We start from the raw sequence: 27519 nt of genomic DNA, 5'->3' as shown, positions 1-27519 counted from the left end.
ACGTTGGGCAAAGTACTTTGCCATCTTTCTTAATGTACTTCTTAAGGGGTCCCCTATCCCAGAATCTTGGAAAGGAGCCGAGGTGATCCCAATATTCAAAAAGGAATCCAGGGAGGACCCTACCAACTACCGTCCCATCAGCCTCATTGACGCTGGCCAGAAGATTGCTGGTAGGGTCTTGCTGGAAAGAATCCTGTTGTGGGTCAACGAGAACAATATCCTCTCCCACTACCAAGCGGGATTCAGACCAAATATAAGCACCATCGATCAGGTCTTCAGACTTCTCCTTCTATACTGGAAGGTGGTTCTGATTGGTAAGGGTAGCCTTCATTTGGCGTTCATAGATCTCAAGGCCGCCTTCGATCTGGTTCCTCGAGCTCGTTTATGGCAGGTCTTGATGGATATGGGTGTGCCCTCCGCCGTCCTTGACCTTTTGGTTCGATTACACAAAGGCAATTATGCCCATGTGAGGTGGGGCACCCAGGCCCAGAAGACTGCAAAGATCCCTGTAACAGGGGAGTCCGACAGGGTTGTGTACTGGCCCCCACCCTTTTTTCTTTATTTGTAAATGGGGTGGTGAAGTTCTTACAGGATATTCCTGCTGATGCTCCGACACTGGCTGGCGACAGAGTCCCAACACTACTATTCGCTGATGACACCCTGCTAATTTCCAAAACCCCAGCAGGGTTGCAAAAACTTCTGGATAGATTTCACCTGTTCTGTAATCAAAGAGGCTTGAGTATCAACACCCTAAAGACCAAGCTACTCTCATTTAATTCACGAAAACCATCTAAAGCTACTCTTAAGCTTGATGGTGCACCTTTGGAGTTTGTCAAAACATTCGATTATCTCGGTATAAGAATCTCCGATTAAGTTGGAGGCCCCACATTGATAAGATGCTGTTAAATCACAAACGGGCAGCGGGAACAATCAGTAAAGAACATCGCATTTCACATAGCAGACCAATCGCTCCCGCATTGGTGATTTACCAGGCTAAAGCCGTTAGTTCGGCACTGTATGGTGCCGAACTTTGGGGCTTCGGCAATCTCGAGGACATCTCCAGGTCTGAAAATAAATTTGAGAGAATTAGTCTCACTCCCAAGGGGAACCCCTTTAAAATCTCTTAAGAGATCTGGGTAGACGTACGATCAAAGATATGGCAAGACTACGTCCCCTGCTCTTTTGGGCCCGATTATGGCGTACTTTAGAACTAGTGAAATACATAGAGGGCCTAAAAGAAGTAATGAACTCTCCGGGGTCTCCCAAAATAAGCTGGCTTTGTTATATTAAGAAGTCTCTTTTGTTGCTAGGCCTTAGAGAAGTTTGGGAGCAAGGTGTACCTTTGAGCAAGGCAGTCCTGAAGAAAGCCTATTGGACCTGGATAGATACCCAGGAGTTTAACAACCCTAATCCAGGTAGCCTGACTGAAGCTTTCTATCTACATAAACAGGCTGTCAGCTTTGAGGCGTACCTGGATTTTGTACAGAACCCCAGAGACAGATCGCTGTATATCCAATTTAGACTTGATATACTGCCAACCCGCGAGCGCACTAGCAAATGGAAGCCACCCCATCAAACTCCGTCAACTTGCTTTAGCTGCAGCGGGTTGGTAGAAAATACGGCGCACATAATGTTCGAATGCCCAGCCTACAAAAAAACAAGAAGTCGATGGTTGGGACCTGTATGTAGATTGCTGGGCAAGCCTCGCGGCTGTGGGAGCTGTGCTCCTGGTCACTTACTCAGGGCAAGTGGGGAAGTAGGAAAGTGTAGAGTTTTCACTGCCAGGGCCACTCGGGCGGCTGGGTGCAGAGGGCTTTTGAGCCTTCGGGCGCTCAATGGATTTCAATGGGAAATCTCCGGTTTAGAAAAAGACTGCAAGCTCGGGGACGAGGATTCTTCAGGTGCCACCACCACTTCGAGAGGTAAGTTGGGTAGTTGGAGGATAGGTAGGTACTCCGGGATTGGGCACAGGGGGCCGTGGGGTGCCGCGTGCAGGGGTGCCTTTTGGTTTGGGGAGATCTTACCCTCTGTTGATCGTGGTTGGGGGGGGGGGGGGCACCTGGTTCTGAGGCTGCAGGTTTCTTCAGGAGTGTCGAGGGAGGTCCTTGGGTGCCGGACTCTGGGTCACAGTTGCCGTGGGGTCGTCCTCCGGGTCTTTGTTCACTCCGGCACTGGCCAGGCTCGGCTGGTGCAGAGTGTGCTGGGTTCGCGGTTCCGGGCTGCTACCAGGGGTTAGAGATAGGTAGGTTTCGAGTAGAGTCTCTACTCCTGGGAGTCCCAGGGGCTTAGCGCCAAAAGGTAGCCAGGTCCTCCGGGGTTGGTGAGGTTGCTAGCCACAAGAGATGCTGGGCTGGAGCAGGAGCAGGTTTGAGGGTCGACAGGCAGGTAGGGCTGGGGCCAAAGCAGTTGCTGTCTTCCCCTTATCAGCAGCTTCAGGGCAGGTCTTCTTTCTTCTTGCTCTTCGTAGTTTTGAATCTGCAATCTGGGTAAGGAAGGTTCAGGGTGCCCCTAAATACTAGATTTAGGGGCGTTACAGGTAGGTGAAGGGCAGGGACCAATGGGTCCTTGTCCTGGGGTGGGTACACCCCCTATCCTGCCTCTCTCCTGTGGGAGGGGGGCAGTAACCTAGTCCTGATAGGGTAGGGCTCCCCATCTTCAAGATGGCGAGAGCCCGGAGATGTGCTTCACCTCGCCTCCCCCACCTGAGGGGTGGGGTTGGCAGGCTGGCACATCCCCTGCCCTTATTTGGGGTTTCCGGCCAAAGCTTCCCGCCAGAGTGGGGGGTTGCAGGGGCCTGGGGGAGCTCACAGAGGCGGCATGCCTTTGAAGCTTCCCCCTGCCCATCCTGGGGGAGGAGATTTAGCACCTCGCCTAGGATGTGCATTGTTGCAGGCCCAGTAGAGCAGGGGCTCTCCTACCCAGGGGTCCAGCAACATGTCTGCTGGGTGGCAGCCTAGGCAACCTCAGAGCAGACGTGGATTTGTAGGTTAGGTTTAAGGGGGCACCTCTAAGATGCCCTCTGGGGTGCTGGGTACATTAAATCCCACACTGGCATCAGTGTGGGTTTAATGTGCTGAGCAGTTTGATACCAAACTTCTCAGTCTTTAGTGTTGCCATTATGGTGCTGTGGAGCTCGTGTTTGACGAGCTCTCAGCACCATGTACTCTTAAATGGCAGCACTGCACTTACAGGGCTCAGGAATGGACCTGGGCACTGTAGGGGCACAGGGCTCCTGCTCCTGTGCCCACACCATTGGCATAATGCACCCAGCTAGAGGGGTGACTGATGTATGCCATGGCAGTGTAGGTGATGGGCATGGCACACAGTGATGTGTGCCATGTTGACTTTGTTTTTGTCTTGCACCCAAACACTCAGGCTGCAAAGGCAGCGTGTGTGTGTAATGGTACAGGTTCTCTAAGGGTGGCACAAGGAGTGCTGCAGCTCTTAGAGGCCTTCCTTGGTCACAAAGCCCTGGGTACTTGGGGTACCATTTACCAGGGGCTGACATGTGGCCAGGGTTTGCCAATTTGGGTTTGGTTTGTTTTAGGGAAGGAACATAGGCCCTGGGCACCTGATTGGCAGGAGTCAAGGGCACACTCAGTCAAAGTACATTCAGCAATTCAGCAAAAAGTGGGGGCATACCATGCAAGAAAGATGGCACTTTCTCACAATCCCCCGATACGACTGCTTCTTCAGGAGGACCTTCTGTCGCAGCAGCAGGGGACGGTTCTCAACCCGAACCTATCCAGCCTCCACCTCCATGCGTGGAGATTGAGCTGCGGCAGTTGATGCCATTTGACTTGCCTCCTGAAGTCTGTGATGTCATTCTGGCAGCCAGGCGTCCCTCCACAAAGACGGTATACGCCTGCCGGTGGAACAAATTTGTGGCATGGTGCACAGCACAGGCTGTGGATCCCCTTTCTGCCCTTCTTTCTGAGGTTCTCCTCTTTCTTCTTTCTTTGGCCCAGCAGGGCTCTGCTCTGGGCACCTTGAAGGGTTATCTTGCTGCAATCTCTGCTTTCTTAAGTCTTCCTGATCAGCCTTCTCTTTTCAAGTCCCCTGTTGTCTCCCGTTTTCTCAAGGGCATTACTCATATGTTCCCTCCTGTTCCATTCGTAATGCCTCAGTGGGACTTGAACCTTGTTCTTACTTTTCTGATGTGCGCTCCCTTTGAGCCCCTTCACAACTGTCCACTTCGTCTACTGACTCTGAAAACTGCCTTCCTGGTGGCTATCACCTCCGCTAGGCGTGTGAGTGAGCTCCAGGCTCTGTCAGCTAAGCCTCCCTTCCTTTCGGTTCATCCGGATAAGGTTGTCCTCCGGACCCGTCCTTCTTTCCTTCCTAAAGTCGTGACTCCCTTTCACATCGGGCAATCTGTCACGCTGCCCACCTTCTTTCCGCCTCCGCATCCTTCAAAAGATGAAGAGAGGCTCCACCGTCTGGACCCAAAACGTGCGCTGTCATTTTATTTGGCCCGCACAAACCAGTTCCGGGTGGACGACCAACTTTTTGTTGGATATGTAGGTGCGAAGAAGGGTAAAGCTGTCCACAAGCGGACCATCTCGCGATGGGTCGTGTTGTGTTTTAAACTCTGCTATTCTTTGGCGAAAAAGGACCCTCCTGTTGGGCTGCGAGCCCATTCCACCCGGGCCACAGCGGTGACAACTGCCCTGGGACGGGGAGTCCCCTTGCAGGACATCAGTCAGGCGGCGATGTGGGCTTCACTGCATACGTTCGCCAAGCACTATTGTCTGGACAGCCAAGTCCGGAGAGATGGCCACTTTGGCCGTTCTGTTCTCCAGGACTTTCTGGTGTGATCTTGGTTCGCAGGCCCACCTCCGGGGTTGGTATTGCTGGGGTATCTATTCTAAGGTGAGGAATCTAACTAATGTGTTTCTTTCAGATGAACAAGTTACTTCCCTTCGGTAACGATGTATCTGTAAGAAACATTAGTTAGTTAGATTCCTCACCGACCCACCCAGCCTCCCCGTTCTGCGAACCGACATCTAGGGTTAAGATTCTCCCTTTCAGGGCCCTAGATTTTTTGGCACCAGTGTCGGTCTCTTGCATGGCTCAGCGTCCCTGGCGCGGAAAGCTATGTACAAGAACTGACATCAGCGCGCGAGGGCGGCGTCTAAGTACTCTGACGTCATTCCGGCGCACGACACCAACGACGGACGCGGAGCCGCAGATGACGCCTAGCGACGCGCAAGGGGTATTGCTACAAAAATCTTTCCGGATCCAGTCTGACGCCTGGGGATATTCTAAGGTGAGGAATCTAATGTTTCTTACAGATACATCGTTACCGAAGGTAAGTAACTTGTTCTTCTTGCACCAACTTTTTCTTTAACTGTGGTTACGAGTTGCTCCAGCTGATCCTCTTGACGAGACTTTTAGGGGTATCTGTGGTTATTGTAGTTATTGATGTCGTTGTAGGCTAGAAAAAATGTGTTATTAAAGTTTTCTCTGTCGGTACAGGTGCTCCGTGTTGAGACATTATACAGTTGCTCTTACAGTTAACTGATGCTCGTGCTGTGCCCACTTTTTTTATATGTATAGTGCGGGACTGTAACCTTTTATAGACCATACTGCTTTGTCGTTTAGTGGAGACCAGAGTTAAATTTAACTGAGAGTTTCGCTCCCGTTGAGTCTTGAGAGAGGCTAGATAGATAAAAAGAAGAAAGCTGGTCAAGCCTTCTCCTATTATACTTCAATGGCATTGATGCAGTTTTACTAATGCGACGATCTGGAGGTCCAGGTTCAGAGGGGTGGAAGTATATCTTTGATGGAGCACTAAGGAGGCCTGAGTGCGGGCGCTCAGAGGCACCGCATGCCGTGATGACTCCCAGCCGCCCTTTGCAGCTGCGGATGCACTGTCTCACCCAGCCACCTACAGCCTCTTCCTTTCCTTCATTCCCACCTGCTTACTGTCTTGCTGTGTGTCTACAGTCCTTAGACTCTTTCCGTGTGCTTTTAAATCGCCTCCAGGCAGCTCTGAGTTATTCTCTGGGCTCAAATCTCCAGGTCCCCTGGTCACCCGTTACTACGTCCGTTTTCAACGCACACCAGAGTAAGCTCCCTTTTGACCGTGGCCACCAAGGATGTCGGTTTGCTGTCTTGGGCACAGCACACACCACTTACTTACAGCGGCGGCTCACGGCACTCGGTCAAGAGCTAGTCATTCTGACTACTCAGTTCAAGGCACGGCTTGAAATCGTTGTTACCTTTGCCTTAATCATTGGACGCCCTGACGTTCAAGTGGATGTATCTTTCCCAAATATTCCAAAATTCGTTTTTCTTACTATCCTTCCCCTGCTTACCTACTTTATAAAACCTTAGTATGGAGTTTAGCCATTCACTGTGTAAAGGTGGTGAAGGTTTTACCCAGTTGATGCATATTTCCCTTCAGGCTAACAATGTTAGTAAGAAAGTGATGTTTTCCTTGCCCTTAGTCATTTTGGGAGGGTGTGTGTTATAGTAAGAATTGTTATCCTGTGCTTCGTGTAAAAAAGAACAGACTCTCACAGGCAAACTGCCAGTGCATTGCATTGCGCGATAAGTCTCTTTTTGGTCCTTAAAGGTACGGGTCAGGTTTTGAACTTAACAGTGTTCGCCTATTAGGCTGCCTTTTCCTTTCATGCTGTATCTACCAGGCGCAGCCCGTTTCCTATGACAGTGTTTCAAGCTTTTTTCAGTACATTCCTCCTGCAAATCGTGCCAGCATTCTCCGGGAAAATACATCTGACTGTCTACACTGTAAATGTATGGAAAATGACTTTCAGTGATCAACACTTTGCTGATCCCTTTCCTGGATTCTGGTCCGGGCAGGCAGCACAGAATTATTCAAGGTTCATGACTTCAATGAAAACTCATATGGTGCAGAACTATGTCTACGGGTGTGTAACCTTTCCTTTACCTTCATGGAGGTGAGGTCATGGTTGCCAATTTCTACACTGCGAAGGAAAGGGTTCTTAGATGTTATACTTCATTATTGCTTGTTAAGTTCAGAATACAGTGGAGTGTGCTCTTGACCAAATATTTTATCAAAATAAATGTCTTCATTATCGCGCATGAAAGCGCTTTCAAATATGAGTTAGGAATATAGTGCAGGCTGGGTCATAGCACTTTTTTATGACATTCAGCCATGCTGCTATTCAACATGCTTAAAGATATTGACATTGGCGAAGCCAATAGCTCTCGGATTGGCAAAATCGATTGGCTTTGTTTTTTAATACATGAATGTTTAATGCTATAGAGGTGGAGCATAGACATCGCAACAATATGATTGAGTAACATTGGATGGGTCAAAAGGCAATGATTCAGTAGTTGAGGTACATGTCTAAGAACCATTATGAAGAAAATATGGTTCGAGGCATATGAGCTGCAGATTGTATACTTTTTCATAGATCGCCATCTGGTGTTGGGCTCGGATGTTTGCACTTTGTTTTTGTCGTGGAAGAAGTCTTTTGTAGTCACGAGGTAGGTGACTGCTCCCTAGGACGATAGTTCGCATGGGCATCGACTCCATCCTTAGATTGTTTTTTTTCCGCCATCGGGTTCAGATGTGAATTGCTGCGCTCCGGGTCGATATCCGTTTTTAATCCCCCCCTTTGGCGCGCAATCCCTCTCCACACGACTATTGTCTCGATCGCATTTCCCTTTTCGATGCGCATCTTAAAACAAACTCGACCTTCGCTGGCGGTTGGACCTCTCTGCGCCGACCACGCCTGCAGTCAATGGAAAGGACTCCTTTCAAAAAGTGCCCCGGGTGTGGTGCTAAGTTCTCACACACAGACTTGCATGAGTTGTGCAGCTCTGTCTCTCCTGGGAGCACGAAGATGAAAGCTGCAAGGCCTGTGCATCATTCAGGTTGAAGAAAACCATCCGTGATCGTCTGGCTCCATGTCACGAAATGTCTCGCAGAAGCAGTTTGATTTCGGACATCTTCGAAGCAGACCCCAATATCCAGCCGGAACAATCCGGTGATGAAGAACACATCTGTCTCCCAGGCTGACAAATCCGATGCCGAACAGGAGACCGTCACCCCGGCTCAGGGGTCCGTGAGTACCGAAACACCCCTCCCGAAAAATAAACCAAAGGCTCCGGTAACACCCTCGCCCTCTGGCTCGGGGCAAAATGTTTCAGACGCCCCGCCCTTGGGCCTGGCTATGAAACCTAAACATAAATCTTCCGCTCGGGCTCGAGCCAACCCCATTCTGGCACCGGAAAGTCCTCCTCTGCTCCGAAGCAACAAGTCAAACACGTGTCCATGCCGAAGACCACCTCGACGCCAGAGCCCTCGGTATCGAAGCATAGCAAGGACAAACACTCGGAACCAAAGAAATATTCAGAGCCGAAAAAGGCTTCTGACTCCCAAAAATAGTCGGAGCCGAAAAGTTTTGGAGCCGCAAAAACCTAAAGAATCTAAGACCCCACGGAAAGCCTCACAAACTCCCTCCAAAGAGGGTTCGGACCCAAAATCTTTGACACCGAACAAAGCCTTTACCCACGCAGCCTGCACCTGATTTGGCAGGTCCAAAGCAAAAAACTCTGTTTATTGATCCAAACAAGGGCAAACTAGTCACCAAGCCTCCAAAAAAGAGGAAACTGGACACTGCAGAAGAACCTGCTATACCGCTCAAACAGGACATGGGCACTAACACGTCCCCACCTCCTTCTCCCCTCCAGTTAATCCACATCTATTGATTTCTCCACCATACTCCCCACAACCTATATTTTCACCTCTACCATCGGATAGTGAGGATGACACACGGAGAGATAAAGATCCACATGGGGATGATGATTCACATAACCTCCCACATGACGTGGACACTTGGGATGACTACAATACAGATCCTGACCCACATAATGATCTGGATCTCCAGCCATCACTACCAGATGACAACACTGGGTTCGCACAAATAATCAACAGGGCTGCCCAATACCACGGGGTCCATTTAAATTCCCCCCCTCCCCTTTCTGATAAGGAATCCAAATTAATTTATGCATCCGGTAAACGGATTGTGTCGCAGGCTGCAAACCTTTGGCGGATCGTCCATGCCCAAGCTTTATTGGCCCGGTATGACAGTGCTCACTATGACGAGCTTGAAAAACTCATGGAACACCTTCCTGACCAGTACAAAAAAAAGCAAACAACCTTATCCAGTAGGGCAAACTCATTACCAACACCTCAATAAAATGTGCGCTCGATGCGGCCGATACCGCATCTCGCGCAATTAACACTAGCGTCTTGTTGCGTAGACACGTTTGGCTCCAGGTTTCCGGATTCAAGCTGGAGGTTCAAACTGCTATTTTAAATCAACCGTTCGATCAGGAACATCTTTTCGGTCCCGCAGGTGACACATCCCTAGAAAAGATGAAGAAGGATACCGAAACTGCTAAGTCTATGGGGGCCTTACAGTTTCCTTCCCCTAGAGGCTCTTTTCGCTGCTCCTTCTACAGAGCTGGCTGCAAAACCATGGGTTCAGAACATCCCTCCTGCTACAAGAGCCCCACTCAAACATCCCCGAAAGCATACTTCCGCAGAGGCTACAGAGGCAACAATAATAAAGGGAAAGGTTGACTCAACAATAGCCGGGGATCCCTCCTACCACTAAACAGTCACTAAACTGCACTCCCCCCCCCCCCCCCCCCCCCCCCCCAAATCCTCCCACGCCTGGTGGGGGACGTCTCTTTTATAGTTCCTACCTGTATGGAATTCCATCACAACAGACAAGAGGGTAAGACAAATTATCCAGTATAGTTACCTCAGGTTTGTGGTAGATGGTCAACACTACCAATTCAAAGTCTTCCCATTCGGGATCACTACAGCACCCAGAGTCTTCACTAAATGCCTCGCAGTAGTTGCAGCCCACTTAAGGAGACCGCATATTCATGTCTTCCCTTATCTGGACGACTGGCTCATAAAAGCCAAATCGCACAGCAGCTGTGTGCAACACACACACAACACAATTCGGCTGCTGCACAGCTTGGGATTCACAGTAAACCTCGCCAAATCCAATCTCCAACCATCCAGCATACAACAATACCTAGGGGCCTGCAATAGACACTTCAAAAGCTCTAGCATATCCCAATCCAGTCAGGATAAGCGCCATACAGGCTCTAATCCAAAAAATATCCGCCTCAACACTCCCTACCAGCGCGAGTGTTCATGCAGTTAATCGGGATGATGGCCTCCTGCATTCTCCTAGTCACTTATGCAAGACTCCAAATGCGGCCCTTACAGGAATGTTTGGCACGTCAGTGGAACCAGGCTCAAGGTCAGCTGACAGATCTGGTGTTGGTGGATGCCTGCACCCATCGCTCTCTGCAGTGGTGGAACACACCAAATCTTTGCAAAGGGCAGCCGTTCCTCGACCCGGTTCCACAGACAGTGCTTACAGCAGACGCATTGCTCACCGGCTGGGGAGCTCATCTTCAAACCCATGCCATCCAGGTCCCCAACAAAGACAATTCCACATAAACTACCTGTAATTGTTAGCAATCTTCCTAGCGTTAAAATCTTTTCAACTCCACCTCCTAGGCAAAGCTGTCCTGGTCCGTACAGACAACATGACAGCAATGTACTACATACAGAAACCTGGGTGAACACTCTCTCTGCAGCTTTCACACCTAGGTCAGAGCATATGGAGATGGGCCATTCCACAAAATATATAACTCCTTGCAGAACACCTCACAGGTGTACACAATCAGATAGCAGATCTGCTCAGTCGTCAAACACAGCAGATCCACCAATGGAAACTTCATCCTCAAGTTCTTCTTCCATTCTTTCACATGTGGGGCCACCCAGAAATAGATCTGTTCATCACACACCAAAACGCAAAATGCCCAACCTTCCCGTCCAGGTATCCACACCCTTTGTCCAAAGGCAATGTGCTATGGATGAACTGGTTAGGCAAATTTTGCTTACGCTTTTCTGCCTCTCCCACTCATTCAGTTAGTGCTTCGGAAGCTCAAACGGCATTCCCTCACAATGATCCTAGTGGCCTGACAACCATGGTTCACATCCCTATTGAAACTATCAGTAGTTCCTCATCAAAAACTACGTCTCTCTCTCAAGCTTCTCACTCAGAACCATGGAGAAACAAGACATCCAGATCCCAATCAACTCAACCTTGCGATCTGGCACCTGAGGACTTAGAGTTTGGCTACCTAAATCTTCCGCCAGACTGTATGAATATCATTAAAGAAGCTAGACGTCCTACCACCAGAGCATGCTATGCATCAACAAAATGGAAACGATTTGTCATTTATTGCACAAACAACAACATCAATCCACTAGATGCTTCTATTCAGAACATTATCTGCTACCTCTTGCATCTACAACAATGTAACCTAGCATATACATCTATTAGGCTACATCTAGCTGCCATAACAGCCTATTTCCAAAACAGACATTTGTCTTTGTTTCGAGTGCCCGCTATCACAGCTTTTATGGAAGGACTTGAGAGAATAATTCCACCCAGAGTCCCGCCCTCTCCAGTGTGGAACCTAAATGTGGTCCTTAACAGACTCATGGGTCCCCCTTTTGAACCTCTCCACAAATAAAAACTACAGTTCCTCACTTGGAAGGTAGCTTTTTTGGTTGCCATCACATCTCTCAGGAGAGTTATCTAACTCCAGGCATTACCCATACAAGAGCCATTTTTACAAATCCATCATAACAAAGTGGTTCATAGGACTAGTCCTAAAGTTTTACCCAAATTCTTATCTGCCTTCCATCTCAACCAGTCTGTTGAACTCCCAGTGTTTTTCCCTCAACCAGACTTAGTGGCAGAACGAGCTCTTCACACATTAGACGTTAAAAGAGCAATACTGTACTACATTGAAAGGACAAAATCCTTTAGAAAGGCCAAACAACTCTTTGTGGCTTTCTCCCCACCTCATAAAGGCAATCCCATCTCAAAGGCAGGCATTGCAAGGTGAATTGTTAAATGCATCTAAATATGGTATATCAAAGCCAAACGCACACTAACCATTCCCCCTAGAGCTCATTCCACATGCAAACTAGGGGCTTCCATGGCATTTTTAGGGAACATTCCCCTAGATGACATCTGCAAAGCAGCATCTTGGGCTACACCACACACCTTCACAAAACACTGTTGTGTAGATATGCAGGCAAAACAACAAGCTAGTGTGAGCCAGGCTGTATTAAGAACACTTTTTCAAACCACTGCAACAGATAAAGGGAGCCACCTCTAAGAAGGTAACTGCTGTATAGTCTATGCAAAAGTATACAATCTGCAGCTCATATGCCTAGAACGGAAAATGCTACTTACCAGTATGCATCTGTTCTTGGCATGTAGAGCTGCAGATTCGTAAATGCCCACCGCCTCCCCGGATACCTCTATCTGTTCCAGTACTATCTTACTTAGATGCATTACACATGGACATCTCTTTCTACTTCTTACTACACCATCTAACCCTGCGTGGCAAAAACAATCTAAGGATGGAGTTGATGCCCATCCACACTATCGTCCTATGGAGCAGTCACCTACCTTGTGACTACAAAGACTTCTTCCAAGACACAAACCAAGTGCAAACATCCGAGCTCAACACCAGATGGCGATCTATGCAATAGTATACAAATCTGCAGCTCTACATGCCAAGAACAGTTGCATACTGGTAAGTAGCATTTTCCTTTTTTAGCACATTTATAGTTTGATTGAAGGCACCATCTTGCTTTTGCAGTGCAGGTTGGTCATGAATTGGGGGAGGGGGACTGGCAAGAGACACATCATTATTAGGTGCACATTCAAATATTCAGTACAAACTCAAAGATCTCCTTTGTTTTTCCTCGGCGAGTTAGCATTTACCAGGGCATGGAGCTTGTTAAACTTAAGCAGTCAATTTGTAATGTTCTACATGTAGCATAGATTTCACTCTGCCAAATTGCATTCTGCTGCTGAAGATAAGGAACTTTTTATCATGCACTTAAATTATATATTATGCTTCTTTAACTCCTACTTAATGCTGTAGTTTTCAGTGATTTTCAATTGTTACTATTGACTTATCACGGTGAGAAGCATGGGCTGTGCTTGCGTCAGCCCTCAAACCAAAAGGTTTAAATTCACACCAAAACACCTGCTGTGTAAAGTATTCAAACCTTTAGCACAGTGAAAGACCGTAGAAAAATAGAAAGCATGTTGGGACACAGCACTGTTAAAACACTGCTTTATTAGGATTCACAATGTTAAAGACATTTTAAAATGCAGAACAACAATTCTATGTCCAAACCGGAGGGAAGGATTATGCTTCATCTTTCCTCACTTTAATGTACAGCAGCCATTTTCAGAACATTAAGAACTACTTTTCCCATGAACCATAGGGAAAAACTGAAATGCCAGTCCATCTAATCCACATGCAGAGGCTCCCTTCATAGACACTTGTTGATTCTCCTTCCACTCTTTTTTTTTTCGCTGCTCCAGCAGCCATCAGATAAGTGCCAGTGGCCTCCTGGCCACAAAACTGTTATTGTTATATGCAGCTTTTTTGTTGACTTTGATAATGCTCATATCGATTTGCTAACATTGTTTCCCCTAGCATGGCCCCAGGAACGCTTGCAACCCCATAGCGTGGCCGCAGATGCTCTTCCTCTCCCTGTTTGCCTCAAATAAGTCTTGATGGGGCTCCGTGCGGCATGGTCTTCCGACTGCTAGAGGGTATCTGCGCTTTCTTTTATTCCGGCTTCTGCGACAAGCAGGTGTCTCTCAGTTTGCTGCTGGTGCGCTCACTCTGAATACTTTCCCTTGGTTCCCCGGATGCAATGTGACCTGTTGTGACAGTCCCACGATGGGCTCCCATTACCTCCTGGAGACTATACGCCCCAGTGAGGGTTTGTATTAGTTAGAAATGCTGGAATTATAGCGTGTCTTGTGATTTTTGTTGGGACACTGGCACATGCTGTTACAGAACACTGCTCACAGGTGGGCGAGTGGTGGCCCAGGGCTACTGACCTCCCGATTGGCCCCTCGGGTTACCTATACCTACCTGGCTAACCCCCAGCTTTACTTACACTGATCATGCAGGAGTCACAGGACTTGTACATGGAGGAGGAATGCATCTCCTACTTCACTATAGACGATAACTTTTGTGAGGTGATTGATGCCTCCGTACATCTGCAGATGGCGGTCGATCTACAACAGTCCATAAGTTTCTTAACAAACTGGGCAAAGTCAGTTCTGACTCTGACCGAATCCCTAATTTTCCTGGGTTTCGTAGTGTACTCTCTCTAGCCCCTTTGAGTCTTCCATCTTGGAAAATAGCCAAATTCAGACACGAGCTACAGGAAACCTTGGCCAGATAAACCATCTCCCTCCGGCAGATTACAAGGGTGGTGGGTTTACTCTGATCTTCAATTCAGGCCATCTTTCCAGCACCCCTCCACTATCGGGCCCTCCAATGACTGAAGTCTTCCTATCTCTGGAAAGGCCTCACGTACTCTCAAACGGTACTGCTTTTGGACAAGGCCATGGTGGAAATTTGCCTGTGGCTGGCCCACATGGAGGCCTGGAATGGGTGAGCCATCTGCTGCTCCAAACTGGACCTGGTGATAGAGTCCGATGCGCACTGGCTGGGGGGCTAGGTGTGGGGAATTCTCCTCCAGTGGTACAAGGTCCCATCATCAACTGCTTGAAACTGTTGGCAGGATCCTTTGCAGTGAAGTGCTGGACCAAAGACCTGGTACAGTGCAGCATACTTCTGAAAATGGACTATGTGGCGGTGGTCCGTTACATCAACCACCTTGGAGGGGCGGGATCCAAGCCACTTTCAAGTTTGTTCCAGAGCTTCTGAGACTACTGTCTCAAGAACAAGCTCAGACAGCAGGCAGACCTGGTGGTGGTGACTCAGATCTTGAGATCTCAATTTTGGCATCCGGTTCGGCGTGAACTTTCTTGGTATTCTCCAGTCAGTCTACCCCTATTTCCAGGTCTCCTCAGGGAATTCTCACCATCTGAATCTGGCAGGTTCTCTGCAGCTTATGGTGTGGAGGATTACTGGGAATGATAGAAATTTGCAGGACTTTCAAGCCAGGCTGCAGATTTGCTTTCGAAAGCATGGGTTGACAGTACCGTAAAGCGCTATAGATCGGTGATGGATGGATGGATGTCATAAGAGACACCTGGATACTGTTGGGACAGAAGTTGACCACATTGTGAACTTTCTGACCTCCCTAACTTCGAATGGCATGGCATACAGGTCGGTCAATACCCTCAAGGTGTTGTCCCTGCACTTTTTTCACATTTTTACACATTGTTGTGTTATATACACCTGTTAAGGGATGGGGTATTTCTCTCTGAACCCAGTGACTGATGACTTTTAGTTTGGTTCTTTTAGAGTAAAATGTACGGCTATTGTGAGGAGGTACAATTCTCCTAAATTTGTGAAGGGAGATTGTGGAGGAAGAAAATAAACTTCCATTCCCACTCATAAAGTAAACATAAAGAATCGCCGTGATGACAGATTAGGTCTTTGTTATGTTGCTGATTTTGAGTGGGGGGGGGCGACCTAATCTGGTTTTTCCCCCTGTAACTCCTTGATGTTTGGATCTACAAAGGGAGCCCCTGCATGCTGATTGGATGGATTGACATTTGCGTTTTTTCCCTATGGTTCATGGGAAATGTAATTCTTAATGTTCTGTAAATGGCTTCTGTACAATAAAGTGAAGAAAGATGAAGCAGAATACTCGCATCCGTGAACTTAATAGAATTGAAATTTTCTGTTACGAATGCTAGAAAATGTTACATTCTTATAGCCATTTTTAGGTCTCGACCTTGTGTAAGAAAGTGGGTTTCTGTTGCAGTAACCCCCCCCCCTTTTTTGCCTAATAGCTGATGCACTTTTCCTTGTTGTGCCCTGGGCTCCTGCCAATCAGGTGCCCAGGGCCGGTGTTCCTTCCCTAAAAACTGCCTAACAGCCAAAACCCAAATTGACAAAACCCTGGCCACATGTCATCCCCTGGTAAATGGTATCCTAGGTACCCAGGGCCTTGTGACCAGGGAAGGCCTCTAAGGGCTGCAGCACTCATTGTGCCACCCTTAGAGGCCCTGTACCCTAACACACACACACTGCTCTTGCAGGCTGAGTGTCTGGATACAAGACAAAACAGAGAGACGACATGGCACACATCCCTGTGTGCCATGCCCACAACCTACACTGCCCTGGCATACATCAGCCACCCCTCTAGCTGGGTGCCTTATGCCAGTGGTGTGGACACAGAGGCAGGAGCCCTGTGCCCCTACAGTACCCAGGTCCATTACTGGGTCCTGTAAGTGCAGTGCTGCCAGCTAAGAGAATATGGGGCTGGGAGCTTGTCAAACACTAACTGCACAGCACCATAATGGCAGCACTGAAGACTGAGAAGTTTGGTATCAAACTGCTCCGCACTTTAAATCCACCCTGATGCCAGTGTGTGATTTAATGTACAAAGCACCACAGAGGGCATCTTAGAGAGGCCCCCTGAATCCTAAACCTACAATCCACGTCTGTTCTGAGGCTGCCTAGGCTGCCACACAGCAGACATGTTACTGGACCCCTGGGTAGGAGACCCCTGCTCTCCTGGGCCTGCAACAATGCACATCCTGGGCGAGGTGCTAAATCTGCTCCCCCAGGATGGGCAGGGGGAAGCTTCAAAGGCATTCCGCCTCTGTGAGCTTCCCCAGGCCACTGCAACCCCCCACTCTGGCGGGAAGCTTGGCCGGAAACCCCATACAAGGACAGGGGATGTGCCAGCCTGCCCACCCCACCCCTCAGGTGGGGGAGGCGAGGTGAAGCACATCTCCGGGCTCTCGCCATCTTGAAGATGGGAAGCCCTGCCCAATCAGGACTAGGCTCCTGCCCCCCTCCCACCGGAGAAAGGCAGGATAGGGGGTGTACCCACCCCAGGACAGGGACCCATTGGGCCCCTGCCCTTCACCTACCAGTAACGCCCCTAAATCTAGTATTTAGGGGCACCCTGAACCTTCCTTCCCGAGATCCCAGATTAGAAACTACAAGAAGAGCAAGAAGAACAAAGACCTGCCCTGCAGCTGCTAAAAAGAGGAAGACCCCAACTGCTTTGGCCCCAGCCCTACCGGCCTGTCGACCCTCGAACCTGCTCCTGCTCCAGCGCGGCATCTCTTGTGGCCAGCAACCTCACAAACCCCGGAGGACCTGGCTACCTTTGAACTCTGATTCCCTGGGACTCCCATGAGTAGAGGCTCTACTCAGAACCTACCTTTCACCCCTGGCAGCAGCCCGGAACCACGATCCCAGCCCACTCTGCACCAGCCAAGCCTGGCCGGTGCCGGAGTGAACTAAACCCACGAGGACGACCCCACGGCGACTGTGACCCCGAGTCCGGCACCCAAGGACCCCTCTCGACAATCCTGAAGAAGCCTGCAGCCTCAGAACAGTGTGCCACCCCAACCGCGATCAACAGAGGGTAAGATTTTCCGACACCAAAAGGCACCCTTGCACCCGGCGCCCCACGGCCCTCTGTGTCCAATCCCGGGGTACCTACCTATCCTCCAACTACCCAACTTACCTCTCGAAGTGGTGGTGGCCCCTGAAGAGTCCTCGTCCCCGAGCTTGCAGGCTTTTCCCAAACCGGAGATTTCCCATTGAAATCCACCCAGCCGCCCGAGTGGCCCTGGCAGTGAAAACTCTACACTTTCCTACTTCCCCACTTGCCCTGAGTAAGTGACCAGGAGCCCAGCTCCCACAGCCGCGTGGCTTGCTAGACAGCAGCCACCAAACAAGGCCCCCCTATCCCTCATAGGATAACATTGGGCCTAACTCTCTCTGCACCCGGCCGCCCTAGAGTCGCTGAGGGTGAACCAACTGTACCTACCTGACCCTGGGAGACCCCTGAATCTGTGCCCAGAACCTCAACCCTGCCAGTCGAGTACTTACCCTTAAACCGCAAACTCTATTTTTCCTCATAGGGTAACATTGGCTGGCTTTTTCCTGAAATTTCTTCTAAGTGTGGACTTTTCAAATCTTCAAATATTCACCAAAAATCAGCCGAGTGACCTGCTCTTAGGTGAGCTCCCAGTGCTGGATCTTGGTGCCCAGCCCTGACTCTGAAAAGTGTTCACAACTATACTTACCTCTAACTCATTTTTCTTCCATAGGAAACCATTGACTGTTTTTCTGTGAAATTTCTTCTAAGTGTTGATTTTTGCAAATTTGAAATATTCTTTTAAAATCGTACCATTTCTGCAAACGAAATTACTTACCTGTTTTTGATAAGGACCCCAGTCCTGGGTCTAGGTACCCAGTCCTGGATTACTAAAGTAACGATAAAGTACTCTACCTGCAATTTGAATTTCTTGCCATAGAGATCCATTGAATGTTTTCCTTGAAATATTTTCTAAGTGCTAACTTCTAGAAACGCTAAAAATTAGTTAAAAATCATTACAGTAATTAAGTCGACTTTCAACAACTGATTCTGAGAACTGACCCAGGACTGGATCTAGGATCCAGGCCTGGAATTACAAAAGTAATCTAAAAAGTAATCTGTTGCAAATAACTTGAATTTATCATTGAGCTCAATGTATTGTGTCTAGAAATAGAGTTGCCTACTGCAACTACTTGTAACTGTTTACTAAAAAGTCTATTGCATATACAAAAGTATTTTTGTGAAACATCTCCTGTCGAAAGTATATTTTAATTCCAAGTGTTGGTTCTAAAATAAAACAAGCATGTATTTTTTTATATACAAACCATTGGCCTAGAGTTCAGTTATTGAGCGTGTGGAACTATTTGCTGACTGAGCGTGTACAACAAATGCTTTACACTGTCCTCTGGTACTGCCTTACTGCTCGACCAAGCTACCACTTTAGAGAGTAAGGTTATATCTAACTTTAACCTCTGTCAAACCCTGGGGGACTGTGGACTCTGTACACCCTGTACCTATTAGGGACCAGTATATACAGAGCCACTTTCTCACACCTTGCTATCGCGTAAGCGATCGCAAAGCGAGACTAGGGTGGGGTTTTGAAAGTGCTCCCAAAAAGCGGATTGCATGGCTAGCACGCGCACAATCACGCGCATCGTGTCGCCATGCAATCCGCCTTTTGGGAGCACTTCAAAGGGTCCGCTCCCCCGCATGGAATGCACTCCCCCGCCCACGCCAAGCTCGCGCGCCACGCTCCGCCGTGCTTGTCTTGTTTTGGATTGCCTCTCAGATGGTGAGTACATTCTAAACTCCAGAGAAGGTCAAATGAGCGCTTTCAGTTTGGTGCCCTTTCATGTGGCTGCCGCCTGCTTTTGTTTACTTCTCCACTGCCTGCTTTGAATTTAGCATATCTCCCCTTTAGGTATGCTTGCCGGCTGCATTTGTTTGTTTATGCATGTTGCCGGGGCGCATTATAGCCAGATGAATGCATCCGGTGGCACATGCTATACACTAACTTTCAATAGATCTGTTAGCGGCAGCATTTTGCTATTTTGCACCCCCTCGAGAGCCTTTCCTCCGCACAACCAGGCGACCTTACCCGTCATTAGTTACTGTCGGATACATTACTGCTGGCACAGGATGATGAAAGCAAACCATGTTTCTTTTTTTTCGTTCTTTCCTTTCTTTTATCGCATTGCACTGCCTGCTTTGAACTTAGCATATCTCCCCTTTAGGTATGCTTGCCGGCTGCATTTGTTTGTTTATGCATGTTGCCGGGGCGCATTATAGCCAGATGAATGCATCCGGTGGCACATGCAATACACTAACTTTCAATAGATCTGTTAGCGGCAGCATTTTGCTATTTTGCACCCCCTCGAGAGCCTTTCCTCCGCACAACCAGGCGACCTTACCCGTCATTAGTTACTGTCGGATACATTACTGCTGGCACAGGATGATGACAGCAAACCATGTTTCTTTTTTTTCGTTCTTTCCTTTCTTTATCGCATTGCTTGCTGATTTTTTTTTTTTTTAAGTTTTCTTTGGTAAAGGTACTCTTCGGATTTTCGTTGCCTGCGTTCTGCATTTCAATTGGTGCACCGTGTTCACATACACAGCTACACATTTATAGCTCTCTGCTTTGAGTCTGTTACTGCAAACCAGTGAATATTTGAAGTACTACGAGTCTATATTTCAAAAATATGTGGATCAATAAACATACACTCATATCTTCCACCCCAAAAATCACTAGTTGAGGACTGTGTTCGGAAGTTATGTACTCTTATGCCATTAATCTTTCTCATCAAAATTCACAATAAAAATACATTTAATTAATAATATTCTTAAAATTAATTATGCTATTGCAGCCAAATTTGCTTTGCCAGCACACTACAGTATATAAATCATGTTACCTTAATGTGCTGAAAGCTAGCAAGCTTGAGTACATATAATTTGCTGCGTATTCGTGTTTGCCCTTAGCAAGAAAATGCATGAAGGCCCCAATTGGAACTTATTTGTTTAGTCCAACAGCTAGCTTTCAGCACAATTACCACTAAGGTAAAGTCAGTAAACACTGTTTTGGGACAACTTTTTCTCAATATCGAGGAGGCTCAAATCACCTCATGTGTGAAACTAAATGCGCAGTATGTGCAAATAAAAACCAGGAAAATGTTCTGTAATTTTTCCCCATGCATAAGGTTATTGATTACAAATACACTCATTAATAATGATATACGTTATTTTTATCTTATTCAACGGGAGCCAATCCCAGGAATATCTCTATATGTTGTTATTTTTGTTGTTGTTGGTACATTGGGAAAGACGGAGAGAACATTATGCACCTCACATATAGCACCACCCACCCATCTTCCTACTAGCCGACTTCGTCTGTCTGCATACTTTGCTGCAACTGCATTATGTAAAAACATGCATACAAAACAAACTCTTGGTGAACATATTTATAAAACTGTTTATAAACAATTTAAATAGCCTCAATTTTTTTATTACAGAAGCATTTTCTTTATTTTTCATTCCTATGCTTCTTTATTTTTACCCTCACCCCATGCTTCTTCTTGCCCACCAAAATTTTATATAAAATATGCAATTTGCATTTATTGTTCACTGCTAAAACTTTCCATAGTTATATACAATTAAATGTATAAAAGATTACCAAAATAATTTTTCTCTAAATCATACTGCTTAAAGTTTCTTATTGTATATACATTTAGGTCAGTTGCTTTGTTCTGGTTTACAATTTGTGCGCCGTGAGAAACATCAGAGCAAAATAACAAATACAAACACAATTAATGATTTATTTATTTGCATTTTCAACCAATACAAAAACTGGCATGTCACAAATAGTCTTCCACGTGCCCGCAACACCCCCCACCCACAATGAATGAATTTGTAACACAGCAAGCAGTTGCATCATACTTGATATAGCAGACGCCGCAAAGGTATATGCTATTCATCAAGGCCGCTTATCACCCATTTGTTGTTGCGTCTTGATGCAGTGTTAAATGATGTGGCTGCCCAGCCATAGAGCAGTGTATGCACTACAGGGGCATAGCTTCCATTGGTGCAGCAGGTGCAGTGGCACCGGGGCTCAGATGCCTTAAAGGTACGTTGAATACGGATTAAAGCTGTGCAGCCATAGTTCTCATGTCCTCCTTTGCACTCACTGGTTGCGCTACTAGTGCACTGGTTCATTTATACTTGTGAATTCATGCTCCAAGGCAAGACTTCAGAGCTCTTCCCCATCGCACACTGTCTGGGATAGAGCAAGTGTCTGCTTCTCTTGCTATCTTAATCCATATGCTCTTAGGAAGGAACATTGGATTCTATATAGACACAGACATGCATTACATTATTAACATATAAAAAGCCATTTGGTGTTAATGTTGTATACACTCCACTTTTGCTTATAGTTATAACCAATAAAAGTATTCCATAACTGCTTAGTCGATCATCATGTTAGCAAAATAGTGCCACAACCCTAGAAAGAATGACTCCGCAATTCCAGAATACATTTATTGGCTGAAGGGAGAGGCAGATAGTTCAAAACACAACTCTACTTCAATCCAATAAATCATGTGTAGTAGATGAGCAGGCATTCAGGCTAACCACTGACTGTGTGCTTGAATTATTTTTATTCACTTTATTTTATCAGGATAGTCTGATAATTTGTCATAGATCTTACTGGACCTAAATTAGACTCCCCATCTTTAGCGTTGTTTATCTCGCCCTCCTACTTTTAAAACGCTTGGCCTGGCATCATGGTCCCGGCCTTCCTATAGCTGCTGCCGCCCTCTGTCTCCTAGCTCAACAAGCATTTGCAATTCAAAACGTCTTGGATTTGAAAACGTTTGAGCTATCGGCATTGTAAATGACAATGCCTTTTATTTATGTGTTTTGAAAACCTGCAAGCAGTGCGTAAACATGCACTTTGTACTTGTAGTTATGACTAGCAAAGCCGGCAGTAACTGCGCCTCTTTTAATGCCGACCTTGCTTCTCGTAAGTAAGTACAAAGTGCGTGTTTAAGCACCGCTTGCAAGTATTCAAAAACACATTAATAAAAGGCATTGTCATTGTTGTATCCTCTATTTGTTATTATTTCTTAGTGTGTATTCCCGTGGAATATCTTGGTTCCTTGGCAACCGGTTTCTCTCTGGTCATAGTTCTGGAATGTTTACTGACCAGAGACGAGCAGTTGCTGAAGAGAGTGGGGACCGGTGTCTTCCAGGGGTTGTTGATGTTACTCAATAAACCTACTTACAATCTCTTTGAATGGAGTCTTCTCTTCCCAAAAGTCATTTACAATGCCAATACCTCAACCTCTCGCCAATGCGAGACCTATTGCATTGCAAATGCTTGTTATACATTTGTTTTCTTGCAAGCCTAGTAAAGTATATTGATTAGCAATAGTGTAAAAGTATAGTGGGACCACAGCATGGTAAATAAAAACCTCTTTTTAAATGTCACTTGTTAAACTGATTGTGCAATTCATATATCAGTAGTGGTATGGTTGCTTCTTGGAGTTTAACCGTGAGTTTTTCCCCCAATGCTTTCATCTTCCAAACCTGTTCACTCATGCTTTGGCAGCACTGTTTGCTTTTTTTGTGGACGCAGCCCTAAAAACTCAAGTTCTAAAAATTGTCAGACAAATGAACGGCCACACTTTATTTTATTTATTTACAAAGTTTAACACCCTCTTAATATTTTTTTAATCTCCTTCCTTGACCAGTTGATTACAGCACTCAGACGAACTATTGAACATGCTAAGAAGAGTAGTTTTTTGCTTATAGTGGGGTGAGAAAGAGTAAGATGGTACCCTTTCCCACTGCCATTTTAGTGTAGCAATGCTACCCTTCCTTTCTTAATCATTCCATGTTCTCTTTCCTTCCCCAGCCAGTAGGTAAAGACAGAATGGAATAGGATGTTTACAATTTCAGCCATAGTCTGCGGTCCGGTGGTGATCCCCAGCCGGTCTCGCTATACTCTTTGGATGCTTTCAGTCAAAATGTGGAATGCCATTTTGCATACTTTTTCTTGGGGATCTTAATGCATATGATTCTAAGTTATTACTGAAGCATTTCCCATGCGTTGCTTACGTAATGCTTTTCATTTTTTAGGTTACTGGTGCTTGCTGTCTCTTTCTGGCAGGGAAAGTTGAAGAAACTCCCAAAAAATGTAAGGACATAATTAAAACTGCACGTAGTTTACTAACTGATGTGCAGTTTGGTCAGTTCGGCGATGATCCCAAGGTAAGACTTCATCATTTTGCAATGTATTGGGCTTTTGTGACTTGAATGTACTGAAAGCAATTGTTGACTTATTGGTCTAGTAACTTTCCTTTTCCTTTATCATCCTGATAATGTAGTGGGTCATTAGTAAACCTGCTAGGTATTGATTTGGTTTGTTCACCTTAAATCATAAACAATATTTGTAGCTAGGTATTCGAAAACTGAATGTGGATACATTGTTTCTGATTTGAATTCCTTATTTTTGTCTGACGTTCCATACTCTAGAACTGTTTCCTTGATTTATAGCAATACATCCATGGTTATAGATGGTTTACCTACAATGTTATGGCTTTTCTAGGCATTTTCCAATAGTTTTCTGTAATGGGTGCCATGCAGACTTCACAAGGGCAATGTCCACATGATTGATCTGAACTGACTGGACAGTTTTAATCATCAGCAATCGGTGTATTCATAAATATTTTTTTTTTTAACTTAATACCCATTGAAGAGTAAACTCAAGTGGCAAGTACATATTAATGCATAATGACTGACTTTGTTTGAGAGATTCCATGTCAGGTGATAACCCAGGTTTTCTCAAAAAATGTGATGACTTTGGCATTCTAACTGGGGAAAGAGGAGGTTCTGTCGCGTAGCTCCTATAGAAAATATACAGGATCTGCTCGTTTAGACAACATACATTGTAGGATTGGTGTCAGACTGATTCCAGACACCCCCTCCGGGTATGTTGGCTTCTTGTACCAACTAGCTCACAGTGCCACTAGAATTTCCTCTTACAAAGGAGAGAATAGTTCTTGGCAGCCATCGAACATGACAACCCTGATCCCTCAGGATCATGGAAACAATATACTACCTTTCGCTCAGTCACTCATGCTTACTTAGTCTGTCTTGGAGAGATACACAGGCTGGGCGTTTTCAATAAGTATTTATTGAACAGTCATTACTCTGGTGTATAATAAATAAGCTGCAACAACCATTAGACAGTAAAAGATATAAAAGATTAACAGTACTATAAAGGTAAATGGATGGTATAGCTCTACTATCTTACAATAATCCTGAATACATCCGAGTATATAAAGCACATGATAAAAAGATGCGTACTCCTACTATGCCTCCCTAACTAGATGTACCTAAATATACCTAGCATGTGTGTTGGATTTAAGCCAAGAATCCCTCTAGGATCTAGTCAACCCCATTACCTGAAGTGAGAGACTGTGGTACTTGAGTTGGACACCCCGTGAGGGATGTTACACCACTGCGATCTGGAGTTGTCTGCATGCAGGAACCTCCGCGTCTCTGGTCAGTGTGTCGGCCGGGAAGTCTCGGTTTCTTCTGTCTATCTTCGCAAGAAGTGATGTGTATATATACACCCATAGGTCTCCCCAGGGGTCCTACCTTGCTGTTGTTGCAGGGATTCTGCTCATGCACAGAACTATGCACAGGAAACCAGGACCTCAGGGAATCAAAAACACCTTTTTGTTATTATTCTCCTATCCGTCCACAACAAGAGTAATCGGAGACACGGATAAGTTTAAAATGTTTATTTTTAACTACGTGCTCTAAGGTGCAGTACTTTGGCTAATATAAGCAGGCAAATGATTAAAAACAAAACAATCAGCATTGTTACAATGCCATAGACAATGAAGGGAGAAATCATATTAAAATGATAGTGGAAAACAAGTCCCATAATACTTTGTGAACCACCCTCCCTTGGCTAGTGAACTAGTTTCATAAACTAACAGGTGGTTTCTAGGTTTGAATGGGGAATCCCATACCTCAAAGATCAGCTTAGGTGAATCCCATCACTGGATCAGCTCTGCTCTCTGTGTCTGGAAAGGTTTTCTCCAAGTGTCTGAATCGTGCATGCAAAGTGCAATATTAAAGGCACCCGGGTTTCAGATATTTGCAGCTGTGTGCGTGTTGTGTCTAGAGCTTGGGCCGATCAACCTGAATTCAACAGCATACATTGTTATTTGACCTTGGCGGCTTCTGCACATAGTGTTCAGACTAAGGTCGCGGTGCACGTCTAGGGATGTGAACAGACTGTTCTCATGTGAAGACAAAGCAAGCAATTTTACTTGTAATAACAGCTACCTGTAGTGTTGTGTGCAAAAGCAGCAAAGTGGCAAGATGGCGTTTAGCTTCTAAAATGCTTATGCTAACATAGCAATGTGTGTACGTAAAACCCTGTCTCCACTACACTGTATTACTGTGTCGGCCTAAGGATGACGTCGCGCATGAACTTTATACATAGATATTATACAGGAGAAGGTAGACCTGCTGTGCTTCCAAGAATCCTCTTGCATAATGTATGAGATTTCGAACTAGGGAAAACCTGCGTTCTGAATGCAATGTCGTATCTAGGTAAAAGGCCAGTCCCTGTAAACCCTGACAAGTGTAATGTAGGGAAGAATATAGGTGAAGGGTATTGAAATTACAGAGGCCTGTGTTATGGTACCTATATGGAAGATAACAGTTCTAGGCATATTTTTTTGATTCTCTTATACTTTTGATGTACTTAAGTTGTAGTAGCGAGCACTTTAATCCGTATTCCAACTCACTACTTGAAGAAAAGCGCCTGCCATGCTCTCTTTGTAGAGTCATCTACAAATAACAAGAATATGACAAGTGTATTTTATTTGCATCTGTGTAGCACCTCCTTCCCCTGACAGGGCACTGAAGTGCTTTGTGGATGGGTAACACATTACTACATCAAAGTGACATGGATCAGTCATATGCGTGAGGACCAAATTTGTGCTCTTAATTTGTGTCTTTTTGTTCTTACGAGTTGCTTATGTTAAGCAATATTGATCCAGGGGGCTATGAAGTCTTAAAGGAGAATAGGTGTTGGCGTCGAAGAGGCCAGATATTCTTTTTATCCGGTACAGGACGTTATGAGATCAGCTTAAGGTTTTTACCTATGGTGATATGACCATTCCATGTGTTTCAAAAGATGGCGTTGCTAGTTCAGTTTTTTTTTTTTCCCCCTCCTCACCTGTCTGTGGTAGTGAAACTATTGCATGGATAGAACTAGAGACTGTTGTCTATCGTGTGAAAACATCCAAGGAATACAGTATCAACTGACCACATTAGTGGGCTTTTTGGGTCACTGAGAAAGAAAATGCAGTTTGAAAGCAAACCACTTCAACATGGATTGTGCTGTGCAAACACCCCCCGCAAACACCACCTGCACCAACCGCCTGACCTCCTGGTCCTACGACGACGAGACACGCAGGGTCATGAACTCCATCCACTCAGGATCCCCGTCAGACCCCTGCCCACACCACGTATTCAACAAAGCTGACGCATCCATCGCACCCCAACTACGAAAGGTCATCAACATCTCCTTCAAGACAGCGACATTCACGGAAAGCTGGAAGCACGCTGAAATCAACGCCCACCTCATAAAGCCCAAGGCGGACCCCAAGGACCTCAAGAACTTCTGGCCCATCTCTCTGCTCCCTTTCCCGGTGAAGGTCATCGAGAAAACCGCCAACATGCAACTGACCCGCCACCTTGAGGACAACATCATCTTAGATCCCTCCCAGTCAGGATTCAGACGACACCACAGCACCGAGACGGCCCTCATCGCCGCAACAGACTACATTAGATGCCAACTAGACAACGGCGAAACATCAGCCCTCATCCTCCTGGACCTATCAGCCGCCTTCGACACGGTCTGCCACCGCACACTAAAGACACGCCTTCAAGAAGCTGGAAACCAGGAGAAGTCCCTGGACTGGACCACGTCCTTCCTCGCCGGCAGAACCCAGAGAGTCCGCCTCCCACCTTTCCGATCCGAAGCTACCGACATCAGCTGCGGTGTACCCCACGGCTCATCCCTCAGCCCGACCCTGTTC

The 27519-nt window shown here is 46.4% G+C and overlaps 1 protein-coding gene across 6 annotated transcripts in view; it reads left to right on the top strand.

The window, feature by feature from the left end:
* CCNK (cyclin K) overlaps window positions 1-27519 on the top strand; it is a 426168-nt gene that overhangs the window by 55940 nt on the left and 342709 nt on the right. For all 6 annotated transcript variants that reach the window (XM_085626423.1, XM_085626425.1, XM_085626421.1 and 3 more), the window contains one exon: window positions 23531-23662. In XM_085626423.1, the coding sequence (XP_085482549.1) occupies window positions 23531-23662 (132 nt within the window). The remainder of the gene's footprint in view (window positions 1-23530; window positions 23663-27519) is intronic.

Source organism: Triturus cristatus, chromosome 9, assembly GCF_964204655.1.
Source record: "Triturus cristatus chromosome 9, aTriCri1.1, whole genome shotgun sequence".
In the NCBI taxonomy this organism is placed as follows: Eukaryota; Metazoa; Chordata; class Amphibia; order Caudata; family Salamandridae; genus Triturus; species Triturus cristatus.
The sequence above is the reverse complement of the archived record's forward strand: the minus strand, read 5'-3'. Positions and strand labels throughout refer to the sequence as shown.